Source organism: Columba livia, chromosome 2 (assembly GCF_036013475.1).
Source record: "Columba livia isolate bColLiv1 breed racing homer chromosome 2, bColLiv1.pat.W.v2, whole genome shotgun sequence".
Lineage (NCBI taxonomy): Eukaryota > Metazoa > Chordata > Aves > Columbiformes > Columbidae > Columba > Columba livia.
Window position 1 is genome coordinate 126,585,307 of NC_088603.1, and position 23,600 is coordinate 126,608,906.

Below are 23,600 nucleotides of genomic sequence, written 5' to 3' on the forward strand. Positions count from 1 at the left end.
TCTCTGCTGTATTGGTTTTTCTAGTTAAGAATTTTACTGCAGGAATGAAAACCTTGCTAAACTCAACTTTATTTCCACTAGAGTACAGACCTCAAACAGATTCAAGTGATGCTCAAATATAAATAGCTGGTACTCAAATACATCCAGTTGATCACTGCCAACACAACACAGTAAACTGAAATTCCCACCCTCCGCAGCCAGATATTGCAATAGCTGCTAGCTGTAAATAAAATAAGATCAAATAACTAATTCAGATAAAATAGCTTTCCTTTGGGATACAGCAAAAAATGCTTTTCACGTTGTTCCACCACGCTATTTTTTAGCAGTCTCTGAAGGACAGTTACTTTTGATAGTACCGTATTGGGCTGAAGTAAATACAGTTTAGTAAGTTGCTCAGAGTTGTAATAGCAACTAGGTGCAAGTCTTGAGTCAGCTCACGTAGGTCAGTCTTTTTCTTACACTTTACTGAACTGCAAAGTCATACACTTTAAAACTTTAAAATACCATATGATTTGCAATTGGTACAAAAACATCAGCATGAGCAAAAACAACCACCAGGAAAACAATTTTCTTACTGAATCTAATCTTTCCTCTTGATGCAAGAACTGAGCAATGTCTTCAGGGGTAGTGCCAAGCATTCCTTGTTCTTGCAGGTACTGAATTCCCCTCTTTGGTTTCTTATTGAATCTGTACAATCAAGATCAAGATGGACTGAGTAAGAGTTAACCCTTTTATTCATGCACAAGACCTTACCCCCTTAAGTAAAAAAGATTCAATAATTTTGTATGAGATACTGAAAATCTATGTATTAAACACTTTTCCTTTATCAAACTATGCACTAGACAGGAATGAGCTATTCCCTTCATTGTTGGATGATTTTATATTTCCCCCCCCTGTAAACAGCCGCCTCTTTTTCTTTGCTACATCACTGCCAGCTTGGCATGTAAGCAGCTCCCAGTAAGGAGAGCTAAACACTATCATCTACTCTGGAACTTTTGAAGAAAAAAATATTCCACAGAAATAGCGAAGTCTTGGCTTGGAAAGAAACAATTATGCTTCGTGGCTTTTCATTTTAATCTCTATGAAACAATCAAGAAATCCATGAGTTGCCTGTAAAAACAGTAATGTACGAGACAGGGGGCCAGGTAACTGAAAGAAACTGAAACGCTAAAGGACTAAGACATGTTTGTTTGGGGTCTGAGAACTACACTACAGAAAACTTACTTTTACATAAAGTGACCTCACTGAGGAGGTAAAGCGACAAGGCTGAAATCACCCAGAAGATTCATGTCAGACTGCACTGAGAAATTATACTATCCTCCAGTTCTAAATATGACAAGTTAATAAATCCAAAGAAAGCACCAGCTTAAGCATATAGGCACCTTCATCAGTAATGTGTAAACTAAAACAGGTCATATTCAACTGATCACATGAGTTCAATGTTCTTTTTATCCAAATATAAAAATCTTATTTTCAGACAAGCAGGTCTGGAAAAAAAAGAACAAACATTCAGAGTACTCATCTTCTAGCTGTGAGGAATTAGGTTAACACAAAACACTGTTGACAGGCTCCAAAGGGGACACCATTCAGCACTCTTTCACCAGAGGAAGTGCTGTTACATCCAGAGTTTTTTTCCTAACACAAGATGAGTATCTATGAGGAGAAGGAAGAAAAACCCAGGAATCTTCATAGCTCCAAAAGAATCCACCCTCCCATGGGTGAGAAAAAGGCACTCACAAGTCAATTCCTTGTTCTATTATTTCCTTTTGTTGCTTTAGGACCTCAAACTGCTCTGGGTTGTCAGTGCCAGACATCTGTGTGCTGTAACTGCCAATTCCTGACGAAGCAGTAGAATCCAAGGAATTTAAGCTTCCATATCTGTTAATTGTCTCAGGGTGTTTGGTTTCATTGCTGTCCTGTTCTGTTGGTTTTTCTTGGCCTATAAATTTGGAAAGGGTTACATACATACAAAATACATACAGTGGAAAGAAATTAAAATCACAGGTTATTCTTCAAATCCTCTCTGAAAGCTTCTAAAACTTACTAGGGTTATCATCAATTATCTATTTACTTTTATATAAATATTCTGCTTTTGTTTTGGTTGGGAAAATAACAAAAAGCCCCGAAACTACAACACATCAAGGAGGATTCTTTCAGTTAATCACACACCTGAAATCTAAATCTTAAGTTACAACTATAATTTGTAGGCATTCAGAAAAGAATGTAGAAAACTCAGAAACCAAATTACAGATCTTTCCTTTCATTTTCAAGTCTGGTGTTTGCTTTGACCTGAAGTGAATCACTCTAATTCTAGGTTTTGGAAATAAAGTATCTGAAAGTGTTCATGATCAGCCAGGCCAAGGAGCTGGTGCTCTCAGTTCACAAGACAGCCATGCTAACCACCTCTAAAAAGGTTATTACTTCACCTACCAACTTTGAGTGCTTAACCTGAAAATTCTGGCATAACCTTAGCTCTTTTCATCTCAGGTCAGATGGAAACAAGATTAAAACAAGCAATGATTTCTTTTCTTCACAGGTTACAACACTGGAAGTTCTATAGCTATATATTAATAAAATTTAAAAATGCTCTCCGTTCAGCTTGCTTCAGTAGTACTTTAATCAATATGAAATTTGATGAAATTAAGGGAGCTTTAAAGTGAGTTTTGTGATCCTTTTAAAAAAAGAAATACAGAAAATAACAGGATTTAGTAACTTTTAGTGTAGTAGCCTTACAGGAATTCAAACAATTAAGAAAAGACAACTTTGATAACTTGTTCAAATAACACCAATCCAAACTTATCAATATTTCTACCAAAGAGGAAAAAAAAAAAGTTTATTCTCTTTTTTTCATGCAGGAGGTTTTTCCAATCTGGACACTGACAGTACCAAAACACTGGAAAAACGCACTGAATTCCTGCAGCACCTCTTTACTGAAGCCAAAAGCAATGGCTCATATCTTACCAAGTGTTGTTTGAGAATTGGGATTTACATATTGATCCTTACTCCACTCCACCATGCACTTCAAGATAGATACTAAGCATTCCAGTCCTTTTTTTCTCAAACTTAATTCCTAGAAAAGATTTAAAGAGGAATACATTAGAGAAATTGAGAGTCTAGTCTTAACATATCATGCCAAGAAACATGAAGCTTCATAAAGTTGGGTAGAACTTTTACCTGAACATTGGACATGCCAAGTTCTTGGCTACCCCTTCCTTGAGCAATCTTTGATAGGTCATTAACGAGTCTTTCAAATATATTTGCTGCATTTAAATCACAATCATAGTTCACGTATATGTCCACTACGCTCTGGGCATCTATAAACAAAGTGACATTGTCAAACTTGGAAAAAAAAACTAGACCATTCAATGCAAGGCAAGTAGAATTCCGTTATTTAGCATAAAAATGTAAAAACTAGAAACATATGGTCCTTAATACCTGCACATATCCTTGTCAGCGTTTGGATAACCATCCATTTATGATCAAACGAGCTAGTAGAAGTTTCCAAGATATACAGGAAAATTTCTTTGAAGAAAACCTAACAAATATTCCAGGAAGAAGGGGGGAAAATAAAATCTATTACAAACACAGTCACTAATGTTGATGGCCAATATTTTGACATACATAATTCTGAAAGCAGCACTTCAGAGGTACAGGAGACAAGAAAAAACACAAATACAGAGGGCATAAGGAAACAAAGCTTATGCTTGATACATTCACGTTAGGAATCTGAATTATTACGTGCTTCTGGAGTTCTGTCTAGCTGCAAAATTTTGTTTTATATTCCAGTCACTCAAAACCAGAAGAACTGGGAATGATGTGAAATCCTGAATGACAATTTAGCCTAACAAAAAGTCTAAGCTGCTGTTAGAGTTCAAAACCATCTGGGATTCTGAAAGGGGAGATAATACCTCACCACAAAATATTTCTCTATGAGACAATTATCATTATGGCGTAACTGCCATAGGCACTTAGGCAAATGAAAAGTATCTGACCTTCATTAGAAGAGAAACATCTTGACCCAAAACAATCACTCTACGGTATAAAATTACTGGAAGGTGGATATTGGTCAGGCATGGCATAAAAAATGCAGCAGGTCCATTGTCAGGCAAGCCACTCTTCCCTAAAAGAGATATTAGTTTTCCCTGAAACTGCTGCAGTACAGATGCTTTTGTTTGGAACAGAGGCTGTTGTATCCCCTCTCAATGATTTCCTCATCCGATCCATTTCTATTAAAGGCTGACTATTTCAGCGGAGCACGCTTAGCAGCCAGGGCAGCCTTTTCCCACTTCTTCCTAAGCAGCAGCAATTGCTGCAAGAGCATGTGAACTCAAAATGTGACCTGCTACGTGGTGTGACATCACCATCCCACACAGCGTGACATCACCACTCTGCACTGCTCAGAGCTCACTGCTCCACAGACACTTGTGGCTACCAAATCCAAAAACACCTGCTTTTTCTGGAATGGTGCCAATAGTCCCAGGCTGTCAAGCTCCTCTTCTCTGACAGCAGCACACAAACATTCAAACATCTAACTGCCCTTGTTTTTAACATTAGATATTCCCTCATACCACAGTGATTTTACGCTATTAGCCAGGTAGAGCATAAGGCTAATTTCACTTTAACTCGCATATTCGGGGAAAACCAGCAACATTGACCTGAACCAGCTTTGATGGCAAGCTATTTCCTCACGGAAAATGTGCTAACGATATTTCCATTTTATTAGCCGCTTCAGAGAGGGGCACACAGCACAATCCCAGTTACTGTTCTTAATAAGGAAAGCATCTCTACAAAACATAAGGACTTCAACACATGACAGATCAAAGATTCTCAAGTGCTTAAATATACTCAAGAGTACTAGACTGATTTTAGCCACAACTTTACCTACTCCAAACAGAGGAAGACATAAAATTTTAATAAAAGTCCTGTTATAAGCAATCCTTAGTTACATACTTTGGTCACAACAACCCCCTGCAGCGCTACAGGCTGGGCGCAGAGTGGCTGGAGAGCAGTCAGACAGAAAGGGACCTGGGGGTACTAATTGACAGGAAGCTCAACATGAGCCAACAGTGTGCCCAGGTGGCCAAGAAGGCCAACGGTATCCTGTCCTGTATCAAAAATAGCGTGGCCAGCAGGACAAGGGAAGTGATCCTTCCCCTGTACTCTGCATTGGTGAGACCACACCTGGAGTATTGTGTTCAGTTCTGGGCCCCTCAGTTCAGGAAAGACATTGAAGTGCTGGAGCGGGTCCAGAGAAGAGCAACACGACTGGTGAAGGGACTTGAACATAAGACCTATGGGGAGAGGCTAAGGGAGCTGGGGTTGTTTAGTCTGGAGAAGAGGAGGCTTAGAGGTGACCTCATCACTCTCTATAACTACCTGAAGGGAAGTTATAGCCAGGTGGGGATTGGTCTCTTCTCCCAGGCAGTTAGCAATAGGACAAGGGGGCATGGGCTTAAACTCTGCCAGGGGAAATTTAGGCTGGATATTAGAAAGAAATTCTTTACAGAGAGAGTGGTCAGGCATTGGAATGGCCTGCCCAGGGAGGTGGTGGACTCGCCGTCCCTGGAGGTTTTTAAACTGAGATTGGACATGGCACTTAGTGCCATGATCTAGTAAACAGACTAGAGTTGGACCAAGGGTTGGACTCGATGATCTCTGAGGTCTTTTCCGACCCAGTCGATTCTGTGATTCTGTGATATTTGCTGTTTTCTCATTTTTTTTACTGAATGACAGTAATGTTATATATGCTCTGGAATCAGATTTTTTTTTTTTTCTGGTAGGGAACTTTTAAAAAGTCACGGATGGGGCAGAGGAAAAAGTTTCACGTACAAAAATTAAACCCAAATCTAAGCTAGAAAGGAAGTTATCTGGAAGGTCTGCATACTACAAAAACACTTTAGATCTCTACACTTCTGAGACAGAGCTCACTTTTTGCTTCCGGTGTCAACTTTGGACAAGCATATCTTGGAATGAACAGCTTCTCGAAACCGTATTGACTATTTACATTTCAGATATTTAAAAACTCTGTTTATCACTATGTGACTTATTGCAATTCATGTAACAGAGTTGAGACTTTATTCCTAGTGTACTGGAAAAGTAAAACAGAAAAAAACCTCATTGTTTAGTTTGCTCAGCTAAAAATAAGTGTTTTAAGACAGCTTATTCACAGCTATGAAAGGGTGGTAATATAATTATAGATACATGACAACCCAAATCTCCCGATAACTAGGACTTGACTTCCTACAAATATACTGATTGATCTATTTAGAAATACAGTTAAAAGACAATTAAGGTACAACTCAAAATATTTTAACTGTCAGAGGGTAGTGCTAGCTGAATATTTAAGTCTGAGGACCAAGGGAAGGCCACTTTCCACAGAATCTGAAACTATTATTTTAAAATATGCCCAAAAAATTCTTACACAGATGAAGAATGCAGCCTCAATCCCAAAATATATAGATTTTTCATATTATAAATCAGAGCATATGGCTCTCCTTACAGCTCCAAGACACAAACGCGATGTGAAGTTGTCTACTTGCCTACCCACATCTTCTGAGTAACCTTTAGGATCAGCAGCTGAAAGAAGAGGATTTCTTAGCTCACAACCATAAAAAAGAGAAAGTTTCTAGAAACTGCTGTCCCCTGTACTTTGTAATAGATGGATACTTTGGCAGCATCAAGCTTCTGGCTTTCATATGTGTGAGGAGGAAATGCAGCCCTGCTATGTGGCGATGGTCCTAATTTAGCATATTCTAGAAGCTGCTACAATAGTGTAGGGCAACCTCTCCAGTTTTCATTTTCTGTCTGGAATTTGAGGAAAGGATGGCAGTGATGGAAGCTCATCAAATTTCTGTCAGGGAAGTTCAACCGTGATGCATTTACCACCTACACGCTGACTTGTAAGCTCTGTGAGCACCCAGTGAGTCCAACACATTCTAGGCAGCAGGCGGGTCGGCCCCATCCGTCTGATGTGCTGAGCACTGCACATGCACCACAGTCTGGTTGGACACACACAGTTTGTCTTCAAAGTACATCATCTTCTCAAGGCAATCAACAAACATGTATTGCTTTCCACGCTATACTCAAAGAAATACTGGAAATCCTATTGTTTCTTCCCCAAAAGGCACCAAAGTAACCTGGAAAGTGATCAGAATACAATACCCTCCTGACATGGTACTGGTAAAAGGAGGTTCTTCCTCCAAAAATGCCACAACATATCAACTTATGCAATGACATCCCAGAGATGAAGAAATCCCTGAATGCAAGGTCCTTACAGGAGCAACATTTTCAACACTTCCCAGCATCTTCTCACATACTTAATGTCCACACTTATGGGGCAATCTGTGGGTCTCAGTATTCACGTAAACTCCCCAAAACATAAAATTATCAAAATGAACAGCAGGAACACACTGGCACACTACTACTTTATTCACCATGGAGTTAAGATGTTTTACACATGGGATGCACAAGAGAGTACCCATGTGGTTCAAATGGAGACAATCTTTCCAATAAGTTGCTCATACCAAATGGCATAACAATTAGAAGTAAAGAACAAAGGCTCTAGATATTATACATCTTGCTTTCCCCTATGACGTATATCCATGCAGTGAGAAAATTCACAATGTCTGTCAGGATATGGATAACTCTTATCGCTAATAATATGTATTTATTGCTACACATGGCCTAAGCAGTTAAATCATGCATACACCTGTTGAGAACTGAGGAAATTAAGATTATCCTGTTCAGAACCATATACTGATGTAGGCCCTGATATACAAAGGGAGGTGGCTACAATAATCAAATAGTTGGGATTCCCCTAGAGAAAGAAATCTGTTCAAGTGACCTCAAAGAAAATCCAAAATGCATTTCAAGTCACTAATTTCTATCCTAAAATTCCCTTGCAAAATCATATCTTGACTAGCCTTTTCGTAAGTGTACCCATTTTCTTGATTTGTACTATGTACTGCAGAACTAAAACCTCCTAAACGTATTATTGAACAGTAGTTGACCGAGCTTATCCACAAATCTACTAATTTCTGAGTTTGAGCATCATTCTGCGATAATACCGTACCACAAAAACCAGGAAACTCTTAAGAAAACTAACTCAAGTAGCAATAGAGAGTATGAGCATAGTAAGTTATCATTGTAAAAATTCATCTCAATCACAGAGTAATTCAAAGCACCTTTTACACTGTAAAATTTCTTAGTTTATGTTAATATCTATTATTAAATGATGAAATGGCTTACTTCTTTATTAGGTATTTCATTGCATGTTCTAGTTAAAATATGATGGTATCTTTTTTAAACACCCCTAAAAAAGTTTTCCCATCACTTTCCACTTCAACAAACAGCACTACCACAACTGTCATATTACTCCTGATGTTACAGAGCAAATTTTAGCTAATTGGTAAGTATTCCAAAGGAAATGCGTGCAACAATGCTCTTGAAACTCCCTTCAAATGAAATAGCAGCAAGTTCATTGCCACTGGGTGAAAAAGAGCTTCTGTGCACAAGGAGATCTGGCAAGTCTTATGCAAAAGCTGAGATTCAGAAAAGAAAACTAATTTCCCTAAACAAGACCAAGCTACTCACAAATATAAACAAATGTTCACTTGACACTCCTCCACCCCTTAGAAATTCATGTATGTACCTCAATCTGCATCTTTAGATGAGTCTTGAAGTTTGAGAGGAGGGTAAGAAATATTGAAAGTGAAAGTTCAAAAACTTCTGGAACTGATGAGACTCCATTTTTTGACAATGCAACACAAAGGTACTGCTTAATAGCATTAATAAACATCTCATTTGTCCTGAAGACAGGTCCTGCATTTTGCAGAATGGACAGAAGCAACTGCAATGAAAGGATCTTTGATCGCAGTTCATGAGATCTAGAATAAAAAAGAAATACAACAGATCATTCCAGTGTACTTCATAAAAAAGAAAAGTCTCTTCTAAAGTCAACACACCACAATGATTTTGTATGTGGAATGTTAATGAAATCAACTAAAATTTGACACAACCTGCTGTGGAAAGAATCACAAAATTATCTCGATGTTTTTTGATGAAGTGGTCACTCATCAGTCAAGAAGGTGGACAAGAATAACCTTCCCCAGTTACTGTTTTTCTCCATTACTGTTTAGCCACAGTCTCAGCAGCACAGCATCACAGAACAGCAGCAACAGTGGGCAATGCTCAGTCAGAGGATGAAGGGAGCACTATTTCCTTTTAAAGGATTTTTGGAAGATCCTATCTAAAATATCCACCATATCTACAGAACCCCAACTACTAAAAGGTGGAAATTCCTCCTCCTGCATTTCCACCAGCACCCAAAAAGAGCTGAAGGACGATGAAGACAACAGCTTCTCTGCCTGAGCTGGTTCCTCCCAACACTGAAATATTTTCTCAAATACAGTATTTTATATTGTTTATCAGTCATTGGTCCCATCCCACTCCAAGAGTAGCTAAGATATATAACACGCCTATTTTAAACATGGCAATAGCAAAGTCAGGCACCTTTAGTGTTGTCAAAAAACCCCAAACCACACACATCCCCAAGTTTATAGGAAATCTGCATCTATGAAAATACCATGCAATTTAAATATCATTCTGGGCGAAAGCATTCTTTCCTAGTCTCCTGATGCTCCTTCCCACCTCGGATCACCTCAAAAAAGCCCAAAGCTCTTCTGAAGAGCAGGTACAGAGACAAATGGCTTTCCCAACAAGACTGTCCACAGCTTTCACTGAACAACCACCCACTGACAGAAGACACTTATGAAACATAAGGAACAACAGGAAGGTTCTCATACAGTACAGCCCAGAGAGGGTAAGGGGCGCTTCAAGCCAACATGTGACACACACAATAGCTGGATATTTGCTGTATATCGCGAAAATACAACCTTAATTTAAAAAAGTCATTCCAATCTAGCTCAAAACAAAAATGCAAGTGAATAACAAGTATGCTGCAAATAAACTCAATGATTTCTGCACACTGGAAACAAAGTGGGATGGGGGGGTGTCAATCTGCAACCATTTCGAACTCATAGAATATAATCCCAAACTCAGACTTTTAGTCTGATGACACTTTTGAGAAGCAAAACGTAATCAGCCAAGTTGGGTGAGGAACATGTTCCTCCCATGCCTCCTAATGTGCTGAAAGTCAAAGTAAACACTCCAAACTCTGTAGTTCTTCAAGAAGATGTCTGGCTCTGGGGACAGCACAACCTCACAGAACCTAACCTAAGACTCCCCTTTGATGCAAAAGGCTTGATTTTTGCATGTTCTATCAAGTGTGTAAACAGCACATGAACATACTTTGATATGAAACATAAGAACTTAAATATTAAGTTCAATTATAAATAAAATATTCAATATTGCCTACTTCCAGCAAGTGTCAGCTCAGAACTGAAGTCCTAACTTGCTGGCCTTACCAATTCTGTATGATGTGTGAAGCCCACTCAACTTAAAACAAATTTAAGGACTAATATCTAATAAGTAAACCTTCAAGACATTTCTCCCCCATCTTATTTCATTCCAGGTAAAAAGCACATAAAAAGCACATTCCAGGTAAGAAGTACAACCTTGATCTCATCTCCCAGTCTTGTGATTTTAGGCTAAAGCTCCATGTCCAGCTACTTACAATTTAAAAATATTTTCATTAAAGACTTCATAGACACCTTCACTGGCAAGATGTTTCTTAGAGGCAGCTAAGCCCTTTTTTTAAAATGCTGTAGATATCCTACGCCTTCTCTTCCAATTACAGCATGTTTGTAATAGTTCAAAAAGCCATTAATGCCTCAGAATCACTGATGAATTCTAGGCACTTCTCCAAACACAGGATGTCTTCGAACGCCTTTGCAGCTAATTCTTGTTGCCCTAAATGCCATTTCCTCCAATTTGTTCTACATGAAGAGCTTAATCAGTTCTAATATGACCATCAAGGACTCCACAGATTCAGATATGCTCCAAGTGCCTCAATAGCTACTGCTGCTCTTCCAGAGAGTTAATCCATTTTAATAACTGGACAGTCTTAGTCTCAGAGAACTGACTAAAACCACGGGATTTTTGTGGTATTTCCTGGAAGACAAATTCTGAAAAACAGTGAAGAAAAACTTCATGCTTCAGTCTTCATTCTTGGATGTCTTGACTTCCCATAGTGCGTCACTAGATAACAATTTGAAAATGGTTCTAGACTAACCCTTCAAAACCCTTTCTACTAAATCATACAGTTTTTCAGCTTAGTAAATCCACAACACATAGCAGTGATTAAATTAAACTGTCTTTAAGTTACCTGCTTAAAAAGTTAGACCTTGAAACAGTAAAGCTTGTTTTATTTTGAAGAATACTGGACCTTTGATGGTCACCAGAGGTCACACTACAGTTTTACTATCTGAGGAACAAAAAAGCATTCCTCTTGAAAATGATCACCAATTGCTCCTAATGTGCAAAAAAAAAAAAGAATATAAATTCTAGCCAAGATCCAAAAGGCAAAGTTCATTGCCAACACTCAATACTGGCACACATCCATAAAGGAAAATATTTTTTGATTTACAACAAACAGTTCTCTAAACCAAATTGAAAACACAATCTCTTCAGCCAGAGGACAAGATTTCAAAAACACCCAAATAAAGACTGTTTTCAAAACATTTGTGTTTTGATTAAGGAGCCCGTCAAAAGTGTTCACCCTGAGCAAAAGAATGAAACACAGTTATCAGCTCAAAGTGAGGAGCTCGTATTAAGATGGAGTTGGGTATGTGTACTGGATACCCAATATGCAAGAGATGTAAGAAATTGTGGGGCATAAACAACGATGGTTACAAACCCAGGTATTACTTAAAAGCAGAGCAACATTTTCCAAGACCAAAAATACCTGAAGACTCTCTTTACAAACCCTTCTGAAAATTGATATAAAGAGCAACTAGGAACTACATGATGCACTTACAGAAAGCGTAGGTGTTCCTAAGAAGCTTCTAAACAAGTAGATGGGTAGCAAGAGTTGCTTTCATCTAACACACAAAAGAGGCATTAAAACATTAAAAGTAGCTTTTCAAAGCTTCTAGGTTCTTTTTACCATATAATTATTTTTTCCGAATAACTGAGGACTCTCAAAAATATTTAAATGATTTATTTTTATTTTCAAATAGAGAAGATTAATTATAAGAGCTGTAAATTCTACTTACTTTGGATCTGGAGGTCCATCTGACAGAGGCTTCATGGAGAGTTTACACAGTGACCTGAATACAAGGAAGGCATCCTTTTGTAAAATGTGGGAAAACTTAGCACCAGGGGTAGGTCCTGAAGAATTTCCAGATTCCTAAAGAAGTTAACATATTTCAGTATTCCATTTTGCATTAGCAGGGTGTGTAGGGAAATCCCCACCTCCTAGCAACAAGAAGTTAAGACATTATACAAATATAACCAATTCACCATAGCTTTATGATCTCAGGACTAAACCAAATGAAAATGAACAAACTTACACATAAAAATTGCCAGATCATTAAAAAGTCAGAACTAATTAAAGACTATTGTGAAATTAGGTAGGTCAAGTTTAAGTAAGGTAACATGCAATGAATTCCCCTCAGATATTTTCTGTAGATAACTATTTTTTTTTTTTAAAAAAGCCACCTAGACATTTTAATAGAATGCGAGGAGTTACGTATCTGTGCCAAGATTTGGTAAAATTTCTAAAGTACAATAATCACCCCTGTTACTATGTTCTTGCAATTATGTATTATTGTTCCTTATATAAGCAACTTGTTTAATGTTAATCTTTTCTTTTCTATAGCACACGTGACTGTAAATTTTTTAAGCTTAAAATCTACTATTCCCAAATCTGATTATACAGTACACTTTGATAGCAGATACACTCTGTCAGCTGATACTGCATACATGCTGGTATTTGTTACAGAGGAGTATTTTCACATCTTTTTAGTTAATGAAAATACAGTCCTCTCAGACATAAAACTTTTAATCTGAAACCACTGCAGTAAGGTCATGCTACAGGCTTGAAATTTCTATTTTTAATTTGAAAAGAGCACACTGGAATTATACAGGTATGTCTATAATTGGCTATATTCTTCACAATGTGTACTGAATGCTAGTTTTATAGTTTCACAGGGGCACTTCAAAAAACAACGGAACAGGCTTCTCGAATCCTGGAACAGTGTACTCTATCGGGCAGCTAAAAATACTAGGATAAAAAAAGGCAGCACATGCAAAATTTACTTGACAAAAATTTAATTTAAATAGTGCATTGAAACAGAATAATGGCTAGAACACAATAGCTGAAATGCATCTGAGTAACTTATTTTATGGAATTATATTAAACACTCTGCACAAGTGTTGGACAACAATTAAAATCTATTACTTTTTCCAGTATTTCCTAATTTATAACTACCTGTACCTGAGTATCGTTGGAAGAGACAGATAATCTGTCATCAGGTAAAGATGGTGTATAAGCAACAGAAATTGGAGTCCCTGGAATTCCATTTGCCTGAATGTTTTCACTGTCACTGCCATCTTCTAATGTTACAATTGTGCCATCACCACCTGCACTTTCAGCAGTCCCTTCCACATCTATCAGAAAAGAAGAATTATAAACAAATGTTATACAAGAATGCAAATTAAAAAGAGCCTTTTAATACAACATTTACATACTAAAACAATCATAAGCAAAGTATCATAAGGAGCTGCTTAAGGCAGAATTTACACGGCATTACATAACTACAAAAAAATCCAAATACTCTTAATTCCCACTAATGAAAATTACACTGAAAAAATGACTTCCAACTTGACATTGCCACGTGAACCATTTTACCAAGTTTCCAAGAAGCAGTGGGAAGAAAACGTCCCTGATTTGACATACACTTTCCAACAAACTGAAAATATAGTGCTACACTGCTACTACAGCCACAGGCCCATTTGTGAAGAGTTTGTGGAATCAAAACAGAAGAAAAAAATAAACAAGAACTTGTATTTTTAAAAGAACATTAGTCTCCGATACAGAGTGTAAATTAATGTATGAAATCTTGTTCATTTTACTGGTAAATAATGCACAGCTAAGGTCAGACAACTGAAACTGTTTTCTTCAGCATGTTGAGTGCTATTTACATGTCATTTTAGTTAAATATTCAGAAGTGTTAAAATAATTCTTAATGTCAAGATTCGGACTGGTCTCTATTGACTAGACAGATATTAATATAATACCTCCAACTACTATGTTCACCATTTCCTGCACAATACTTTCTACAATTTCTTGTGCCTTCTCTTCACACTCATTGGTTTCACCATCATATGTTTCTCCATCAGCTTTAGAAAGATCTTTAAAGAGAAAAACAAACCCAAACAAACATTAATAAGAAATGAAGAAATGAATAAGATATTTCACTTGCATTTAGTATTTAAAAAATCAATTATAAATCTATTAATAGGAGAGTATACATTAAAAAAGCTCTGTTTCGATGCTTTGCAAACGGTATTCACAGAACATAAGTATTCCAGCATACAACCTGTAAATGGTAATCAACAGGCCTATGCCAACAAAAAACATCAATTTTCTATTTTCATGTACATTAAAAACTGAAAACTTACTGGTTTTGAGATTTTATTCCCCAAAACTTTCACAATATTACACAGGTGCAAAGAGGAATCTTTGCTACAGTGACCATGGCAGTGTGTAGGGCCAAAGGATACTCCTGATAGAATTTAACAGTGGTAACAAGGACAACAGGCATTTTGCATTAGTCAACTATTTGAAAATATATGCCTGACTCCCGATTTGGGAGAGGTGGAAAAAAAGACAATCCTCAAGCATTTCTTTTAACAGACCTTTTCCCTCCCTCCATGAAACAGAAATACACACTGATTACTTTCTGCTGCCGTGGCTTGGTCGGCTTCTGTCTGTTCATTTTCAGCACTAGAAATATCAGAACCGTTTTCTGCCTCTATATCTTCTTGAAGGTTCTTGTCCACATCATTCGTGCTGTGGTCAAGCTCTCTCTCATGCTCTTTGGACAGCTGATCAGTCTGCGCTGGAATATGTCTCAACTGAGGTGATTCAGGCTCATGATGGCTTACTGGAGACTGCTGTAAGTGGTGTTGCTGTCTGTGTCTTTCCTTTTCCATCTGTTTGGCTTCCTGAAGCTACAAAAACATTGCAATCACACAAGAATTTCACTATCAAAATAAAACAATGAGCTGTATACATATTTTATACATAATTTTATAAACATGAACCCTCTAATGTCTCTGCTTAAACAGAGCCTTCATAAAGCTCTAACAATTTAAGAAAATGTATCCTTTGTATTATTATAAATAATTTAAATATCATGGGATAAACCTTTGCAAGAGGGTTGCTTCCCAACTACACACATTAGACTTAACTCTACCTTCACTGAGAAAGAGGGATGACTAAACTACATGTAGTATAGGACCAGCCTGCCTACCCTATAAGGAATTTCAGCCTGTAGATGTGACAATATACAAGGACTGTATGGAGAAACATGAAGGCAGGTTTTTTTTCTTTTTTGAAAGCTCTCACAAAGTGAAATACATTGGAGAACTTATGTATCTTCTGTTATCCTACAAGCACATGCTATTAAGGGAAAGACTAAAAAAATTCCAGGGAAAAAACCAAAAAAACCCCAAACCAAGAGTTACAAATGAAAAGAGCAGCACTTCCAAAACTCTACAGAAGACAAATCCTCAGGAAGAAATCATCATACTTAAAACTGTAAGACGAAGACTACTTTAGTGTCATGGTTCCTTGATCTGGAATCTTCCCCCATAAGGGAGGAATTTCTGTAATTTGTCTAAGGGATTAAGACAACAGTCATTAAAGTCAAACCAAAGCAGGGTGTCCTTTGAGGTGATGCTCTACAAACTGGCTTTCTGTCCCTGAAGAGCCCACCTTTTATCAAAAGTTTTGTAACTTTTCATATTGTTATTTTGACTACTATGATCTCAATTCTTTACTCTTCCACTTAAAGCTTTCTATGCTGCATCTTTTGGGGTGCTATAGATATCCAAGCAGATATTACCTTTCAAATTACAGCTCAGATAACACCTTCTAGTATTTGCCAGTTATCATATTAAAATAACTGCCCTGAGTGTGCAAAACAAGCAGAACTACTTTTCAACTTGCATAAAGACTAGAGTTACAGTCTGGTAAAAATGAAGATTTCAATTGTAAAATAATAATAATCCTCTTCTGTAGTAAGACGCTTAAAAGGACAACAACTGCACAGATTTCTCAACAACATTCACTGCATGACTTTTGCTATGATTTATCATAAATAAGATGTCTCATAAATCTTTGACTGCGATGGTATCATGTACCAATATGCAGTTGCTTCCAAGATGAAAGTAAATACTACATATTCTTGAAGAAAAACTGAATAGTTTGTATTAATACAGCAGAATTTATTTTAAATTTCTTTCAGAAGTAGCTAGGAATTCCACTAGTTCTCTAGTCTGGGCATCTGCCTTTCTACTTTTTTTTAATAAGAATTAGGCAAATTACTTTGCTGTGTTGATCTTTATTATCAGCAGTGGAAGGCACAGGGCATATGCTGGGGTCCCTGCTGACAACACACAACTGCAATTTCAGTGACATACACATATCTGTTAGTGACTACTACACATTCAAATGTTAAAAAGTGTAAACGATTGCATGACTGGAAAGGTGTGTTGGGTTTGGGTTTTTCCTTTGTTTCGTTTTGTTTTGTTTTATTCACGGATTAGTTCTGCAGTGTTAACCATCACTATACTAGAGCATTTCACTAACACTCATGTGACTCCAGATGTACTCGTACATAGGCAGCGCAGCACCTCTTAACAGCCTGACAATAGAAATTGAAGTTGAATACATCCATTAAATATAGAAGATCACTATGAGAAGTTTAAATCCTGTACACCGTCCCCATCCTTCCAAACACATTTCACATCTATTTCAGACTGTAAAACACAAAAAGAACAATGTAAGATACCAGGTTCATTCTTTTTTCTTTTTTTCCAAAGTACATAAGTTAGGAAAGTCAAAAAGCTTTAATAATAATGACAAAAGTCTTGCAAGCTGTTTTGCTGTTAAGAGCTAGTTTCTATATAAAGATACTGAGATACTCACTGCTTGATTTTCCATACGTGCAAAAATGACATTCAGCATTTGTGTTAGAGTGGCCTTGGCTGTGGTTTGATTTATGAGATTTTTGCTTGCTAGATAGATATTGTAACATGTTCTCACAGCCTGTAGCACTGTTCCTTCGTGGATTTCTATGTGTTGAGATGTTACTGCAGTGAGCAAAGCCTAAAATAAATAAACACATACATATTTTCCAGTCAAAACTTTTCTTGTCAAATAGTTTGTAAATGAATAAATATCAAAATAGGATTACTTTAAAAATATAACTAAGTACATTATCTTGAACTGCAGTTTAATTAAGTTTCCCCATGTACTCTTGCAGCTATACCAGGACATCATACATACAGTTATACTCAGTGTTTTTAAAAACATATCTAGGACATACATAGAATCATTTCCGTTGGAAGAGACGGTCAGGATCATTGAGTTCAACCGTAACCTTGATCTAGCACTAAACCATGCCCCTAAGAACCTCATCTAAACACCTTTTAAACACGTTCAGGGATGGCAACTTCACCACTTCCCTGGGCAGCCTGTTCCAACACCTGACAACCCTTTCTGTGAAGAATTTTTTCCTAATATCCAATCTAAACCTCCCCAGGCACAACTTGAGGCCATTTCCCCTTGTCCTATCACTTGTTACTTGGGAGAAGAGACCAACACCCTCCATGCTACAATCTCCTTTCATGTAGCTGTAGACAGCGGTAAGGTCTCCCCTCAGCCTCCTTTTCTCCAGGCTAAACAGCCCCAGTTCCCTCAGCTGCTCATCAGACACATATCTGAACCATTCATCACCTGTCCCCTTAATGCAAACGCCTTCTACAGTGGTCCACACATACAATTTTGTGTGTCATATTTTCACTTGTCTTTCATTAAGTGTTGTACATTTCCACCTCTACCTTACTGCTAGGAATTCCGGGGTGCGGGGAGGGAGGGGGGGAGATCTGCAGATACTGAGTTAAAGCACCCTGAACCCCATTAGAGCTGCACATCCCTTCTGATTAAGTAACATACCTACATCCCCTATACCACATTACTCTCACACTCCAACACTTATCCCCAAAGCTACTTATACCAATACAACTCTGCTGACTTCTCCAACTCTTTCCTACACATTTCAGGAGCAAACACTATCACCCTGAAGGCAGGTAACTCCCAGGGATTAGATTCTGCACACTCTGATCCAGCTGGAAAGGCTGCACACCTGTACATATTTTAGTATTCTACTTTTTCAAGTTTTCTGTGTCATGAAGTCATGAAACGCCAAACCAGAAAGCTCCCTTAATCTTTCACTAATAATTCTGTAACAGAATTAACCTTGGAGAACCTTGTCTACACTAGTTTGAAAAAATACAATCAGTAACTCTTGAACACAAAACAAACAATCGGAGCCCAGACATAAACAGACAGCTATTTTTTTCCAAAGCACTACTGTTTCAGCCCAGTACAGGATTTCTTTCACTCAATTCCAAAATGTAACACTGAGACACACACACTTAAATACACCAGTTTAAGAATCACCTACAATTTCTCACTTGGAAAGATAAGGTCTCTTGCTGCGTAGCATTTAGAACACTAATGGAAAGGGGCAGGGGAATCAAGTCTTCATCTCTTTTGTTCTAGCTAAGTCATTCATCAAGTTACTCCTCTGTGTTACTTTCCGTCTCCCTGGTTAATTTGTGTGATTAAGAATTTGATATCTGAAAGTCCAATTTTCATTTCCATCTCAGTTCAGTAAAGTCTTCGGGTTTTGGGTTTTTTTTCCCCAACTTTCAATAATAGAAGACAATGTCTGTTAGCATAAAAAGGTGACAAGGCTACAGATGGATTCTGTGCTCTTTTGTTTTAATTGGCTTAAGAGCCTGAACTTCCTAAGTTTCTTCAGTATGCTCGTTATGACTACTAAAGCTCGGCTCTTTTCACACCACTTGATAAGGGGATGTGGAGGTGAAGAAATGTTAACAAACACACACACACAGACAGACATACCTCCTTAACATATTAATCCAAATTCACTGAATAACTGCATCTTCTCTGCAGACTGAGAAATCTGTCTTTCCAGCAAGGGATCTCCTTGAAGATACCTAACTATTAAAGAGTCAAACTTGGCTACAGAGGTCCTGACAGTCACTTCTATGGGATTCTTTCCTTCTCAGGCACTAGAGACAATGAACCCTAATGAGTACAATACATGCTTATAAAATGATAAGCATTTTAACTTTGATCTTTTGTTAAGATCTTTCATATTCCTTCCAATTTAGAGCCATCCTCAGGCTATTAGTCATGCCCACTTCATGTCTCAATGCCTCTTCTCTTCCTCTTCTATCACAATCTAGCAGAAATAAGAATGAACATGAGACAGGAAGTATTTTGCAATCACTTTCTGACAACATCCCTCCCTCTTGGCAGCTTCCATTTAAGGCTCAATCTGACAGCATGCCCTAAACCATGTCACATCTTATTCTGTATCATAAAAGAATACATCATTACCACAACTGGTGTGACAGCTAACCCTGAGAAACCACAGGTTATGATCAGGAGCAGCAGTCCTGCTCCTCCAAACCCTTGTCAACCCAGAGATTAAAAAACTAATCCTTCCCTTTATCAATTTTTTTTTTCAGATTACTCCCCAAAATTACCTCTGTGGCCAAATGGCTACTGGGTCCAATGCAAGGAGGAACAGAGGGGAATCAGATGAGTAGAACACAACCACCTCAGCAACAGTCCCCAGTCATGCAGGATGACACAAAATCCCAAAAAGGTACACGGCAATGCACGTCCTTGAGCTCTGCCTTCCCCTCAGCTGTACACTTTTACTGCTTACTTTGCAACTCTTACTGCTTACTTTGCATTCTGTGGCATGAAGCCACCTGTGCTATTTTGAGGGCAACACATTCACACAATTAAAAACAAGACACAACAAAAAAGCCACAGTGTTTGGTTTGGGGTATTTTGTCTGTTTTCAAAGTGATTTTAGTTGATTCAGGACAAAGGATGTGGCAGGACAAGATCTGGGAGCAAAGCCTGGAGAGCAGCAAGCGCCTCTGCAGAGGTCACAACAGCAAGATGCTGCAGTGGCTCTACCGACTATGGAGTCACAGCATTAGGTTGCTCTTTCCTATCATGGTAAAGATCTGCTGCTCAAGGCTTTTTGCAGCCAAGTTCCCTTCTGCTCACACTTAGCTCATCTGTTTTCATCCGGTATCTCCTGTGTGAGCTATGGAGAGATGATAAAAAAAGTCTGCTTTACTGTATTCCTCCCCTTAGGCACAAGGAAATATTTGTAAAAAAATCATTAGCGTTCGTTCGTTATACTTCAGGTCCTTCCACAAAAGCTTTTTTTGTCACAAAGCCTGCAAAAGTACTAACAGCCATCGAACTTTCCTTGTCCTGAAACTACTGGCTATCATCCTGACTGGGAGGTTGTTTCCTTATGCTTTCCTTCCCATCCTTCCCATCTATTATTCTGTATTTGAGAAGGACCCTATTGTTCTCTGCCTCTACCTAGATACTATATATAAAACTTATTAATTTTTATAAACAACCATTTGATGGGAAAGGAGAAAATTTTTCAGGATAATTTCTTGAGTTACTGATTATCATATCTTTGCATGACACCCGTAGTACTTTTTCATTTAGCCAGAGGCATGTTTGCCTCTTCACTGAATTCCCTATGAAGTAAAGTGAGTGTATTAGAACAGTACAGGAAGCGCTGCAATTTGTGAGGCAAAATGAATCTAGTTTAAAAACTAAATTAAATTAACATCAATTCTCTACTAAAAATATTCAGTGCCTATCTGTACCTGTAAACTTTCCGTTTGTCTCACACTGAATATTCTACAAGAACAAAATGTTTACAGTGAAAGAAAGTAACTACCAGAATAATTTAAGAATGCAGAAGAGGCAGATGCAACTACACACAGACTTGCTAGGAAGCCTGGTTTTCAACTCAGGGTCATTCTTTTCTTCCTCTCAGACAGCTCTGATCATCTTACCTTTGGAAGATTTATGACACAGTATAGCCGTCATCTGATCAGCACAGGTTTCCTTTGGGCAAAATACTCATAATTCACTTGTTTGGAGCTCTTGAGAACTTGAGACAGCACATAAAACACAGCGGCCCCAACTCCTCTCTCTAGTGCATTAGCTACTGGAACCACATCTTTCTGTTTTCTTTGAGAAGGGCTATAGGGTTGTTTTTTATAATAATTTTTTTTAGAAGTCACCTTGAAGTCCAAACATTAACTTGTCACGAAATAATGTGTTAATATGGACTGACTATTGGAAAAATGCAGGAGACTAAAGTCTTTAAACCATAGAGCAACTGGTATATCAAATAACCTTCCTAGATACATAATTTTTCTGTATGAGTGACACTAAAAGATAAAATCTTACAGAGTGCAGTTATATAGTTTTCCAAGTAACATTTTCTTTGTGAGCAAGTGATAAGATTATCTCTTGCTTTTTACCTTTTCCAAATTATTCAGCCATTTATGTTACACATTTGTCATAGCTTTAAAAGACTTATCTTTACCTAATTTAGTTCACCAGCTTTGAAGACCTATGGAAATACACTGGAAGGGTATGAAAAATAGAAAAATACAGTATTTCCTTCCAGCGAGCTTTCACAGTCAAGACAGTGATTTAAATTAATGGTGTCATTTCCTAGAATCTGCAGCACATTTCAGTAATAACAGATCATTAATTAACAGTATGTGAATAAAACTAGTATTTTTTCCTACTTAACATAAATTTTGAGAAAAAATAATCCATATTCACAAGCATGTGGTCAGTTACTAGCCCTGTAACACAGTGAAGGATTATGACTGTAGAGACTGCAGAAAGAACTATGTTCCAGTTTCTCCTCTGGAGGATAATATACAGAATGTGAATTATACAAGTATATAAAGTTTTAATTAGTTTTATCATCAGAAAGTTAGGTGTTCAAAATGAACTAGAATCCAATATGGAACTAAACAGATACATATTTTGCAAAACAGAAGTATCTCACAGTCAACTCTGCAAATGTAACTCTTCTCTAAAAAATAAAATTGCAAGCTGACAGGACAGCATTTTCTGGTTAAGTAACCAATCCTAACCATTAACCAAGATGAAAGCCCCACAATACAAAGAAACAGAAATAAAACCTCCTGCATCATTATCTTGATAAATCATTCCATAATGATCCCATTTCAAAGAATTCCATAATCCACAGCTCCTTTTAATTTCAGCAGGAAGAATTAATCTTTCTATGATCTTTTTATAGGAAAAAATAAGTACACTACTACATGATATTGTAGATTATTAAGTCACTCAGATAGCATTCCACACTACTGAAACACAACAGGATATGGATCTGGAGAATTTTTTTAAGGGCCTTCTCAATTTGGAATCTGTTTCACATAGATTTTGTTAAAATTCTTTCAAACCTATCATAATTCTCCTTATTCCTCAGAATTTGTTAGCTTTTAGTCCTCCTATTCTGTTGTCCAACAATGAGTCATCCAGTATTTTTAGTTAGTTTCAAAAGGCAACTTGTGCAAGCAATGTTTGATTCAACTTCCCTTCCTCCATGGACACCAGTTATACCTACAGTGTGACTAGTTGTGAAAAGACCCATACAGGAGTTGACCTTAAGGCACACAGAAAACTCAGAAAGCAGTTGCTAAAATAACATTCGACCTTTCAAACTACAGCTATCAAGCGCACACAAAAATTTTTCTTTGCCAAACATGAGCAAGTTAAGCTGTAAAAGTATCTAGGTAATAACAAATACGATACAGCAGACCAAGGAAAGACAAAACAGATGAGGACGAACAGTTGATCTCATGTCCCACACTTCTTCCTCATCCCTATTCTTTCTTTATGGATTAAAAAAAAAAACTAACACAATTTTTGCCATAATTGTAATTCTTCAGGAACAAAAAGGCCAGACAGAAATGTAAACAGAACTTCAACTAAAACTTCTGCAGCTGTCAACAGGAAGTTTGCACACACGCCCCCACACCCCAAGTGCCCTAGCAGCCCTAAGCTGAGCAAGTCTGAAGGCAAAACGGCTCAAGCAAGGGAGGCTGTTTCAAACATAATTTGAATAAACAATTCTCAAAGGCAGCAGTAGCCTAATTACATCAGGTTTTTTTCTGCCCCAGCAATCCCCAGCGTAACAACTGAACAAGAATTTGCATGGCTTCCCATCAAAACTACATCAAATCAAACTGAACTACAAGGAGGGGGAGAGGAAAGGGGGAAAGGGAGTTTCCCAGTCTGGTTTGTCATGGAGTCTGCAGATGAAGAACGAGGGGATTACAGAGATGAGAACATGCAAGCAGAAATGGGGGCAGAAAAGTTAAACTGCAGACATGTCTCTAAGCTTAGACACTTAAATTGAGACAAACAACACTCCTCAGACGCAACAAGATTGTTTCCTTGGTAGTCAGAAGAAAGGTATTTTCAGAATGACTAAGCAACT

General features: G+C 37.6%; 1 protein-coding gene across 2 annotated transcripts in view; it reads right to left on the reverse strand.

The window, feature by feature from the left end:
- Positions 1-23,600, reverse strand: part of ARFGEF1 (ADP ribosylation factor guanine nucleotide exchange factor 1) — a 95,095-nt gene that overhangs the window by 33,563 nt on the left and 37,932 nt on the right. For both annotated transcript variants that reach the window (XM_065053692.1, XM_065053693.1), the window contains exons 5-15: positions 17,117-17,296; positions 14,862-15,135; positions 14,200-14,313; positions 13,397-13,569; positions 12,174-12,307; positions 8,651-8,885; positions 3,436-3,535; positions 3,175-3,314; positions 2,962-3,070; positions 1,738-1,939; positions 576-687 (exon numbers count right to left, since the gene is read on the reverse strand). In XM_065053692.1, coding sequence (XP_064909764.1) covers positions 576-687; positions 1,738-1,939; positions 2,962-3,070; positions 3,175-3,314; positions 3,436-3,535; positions 8,651-8,885; positions 12,174-12,307; positions 13,397-13,569; positions 14,200-14,313; positions 14,862-15,135; positions 17,117-17,296 — 1,773 coding nt within the window. The remainder of the gene's footprint in view (positions 1-575; positions 688-1,737; positions 1,940-2,961; positions 3,071-3,174; positions 3,315-3,435; positions 3,536-8,650; positions 8,886-12,173; positions 12,308-13,396; positions 13,570-14,199; positions 14,314-14,861; positions 15,136-17,116; positions 17,297-23,600) is intronic.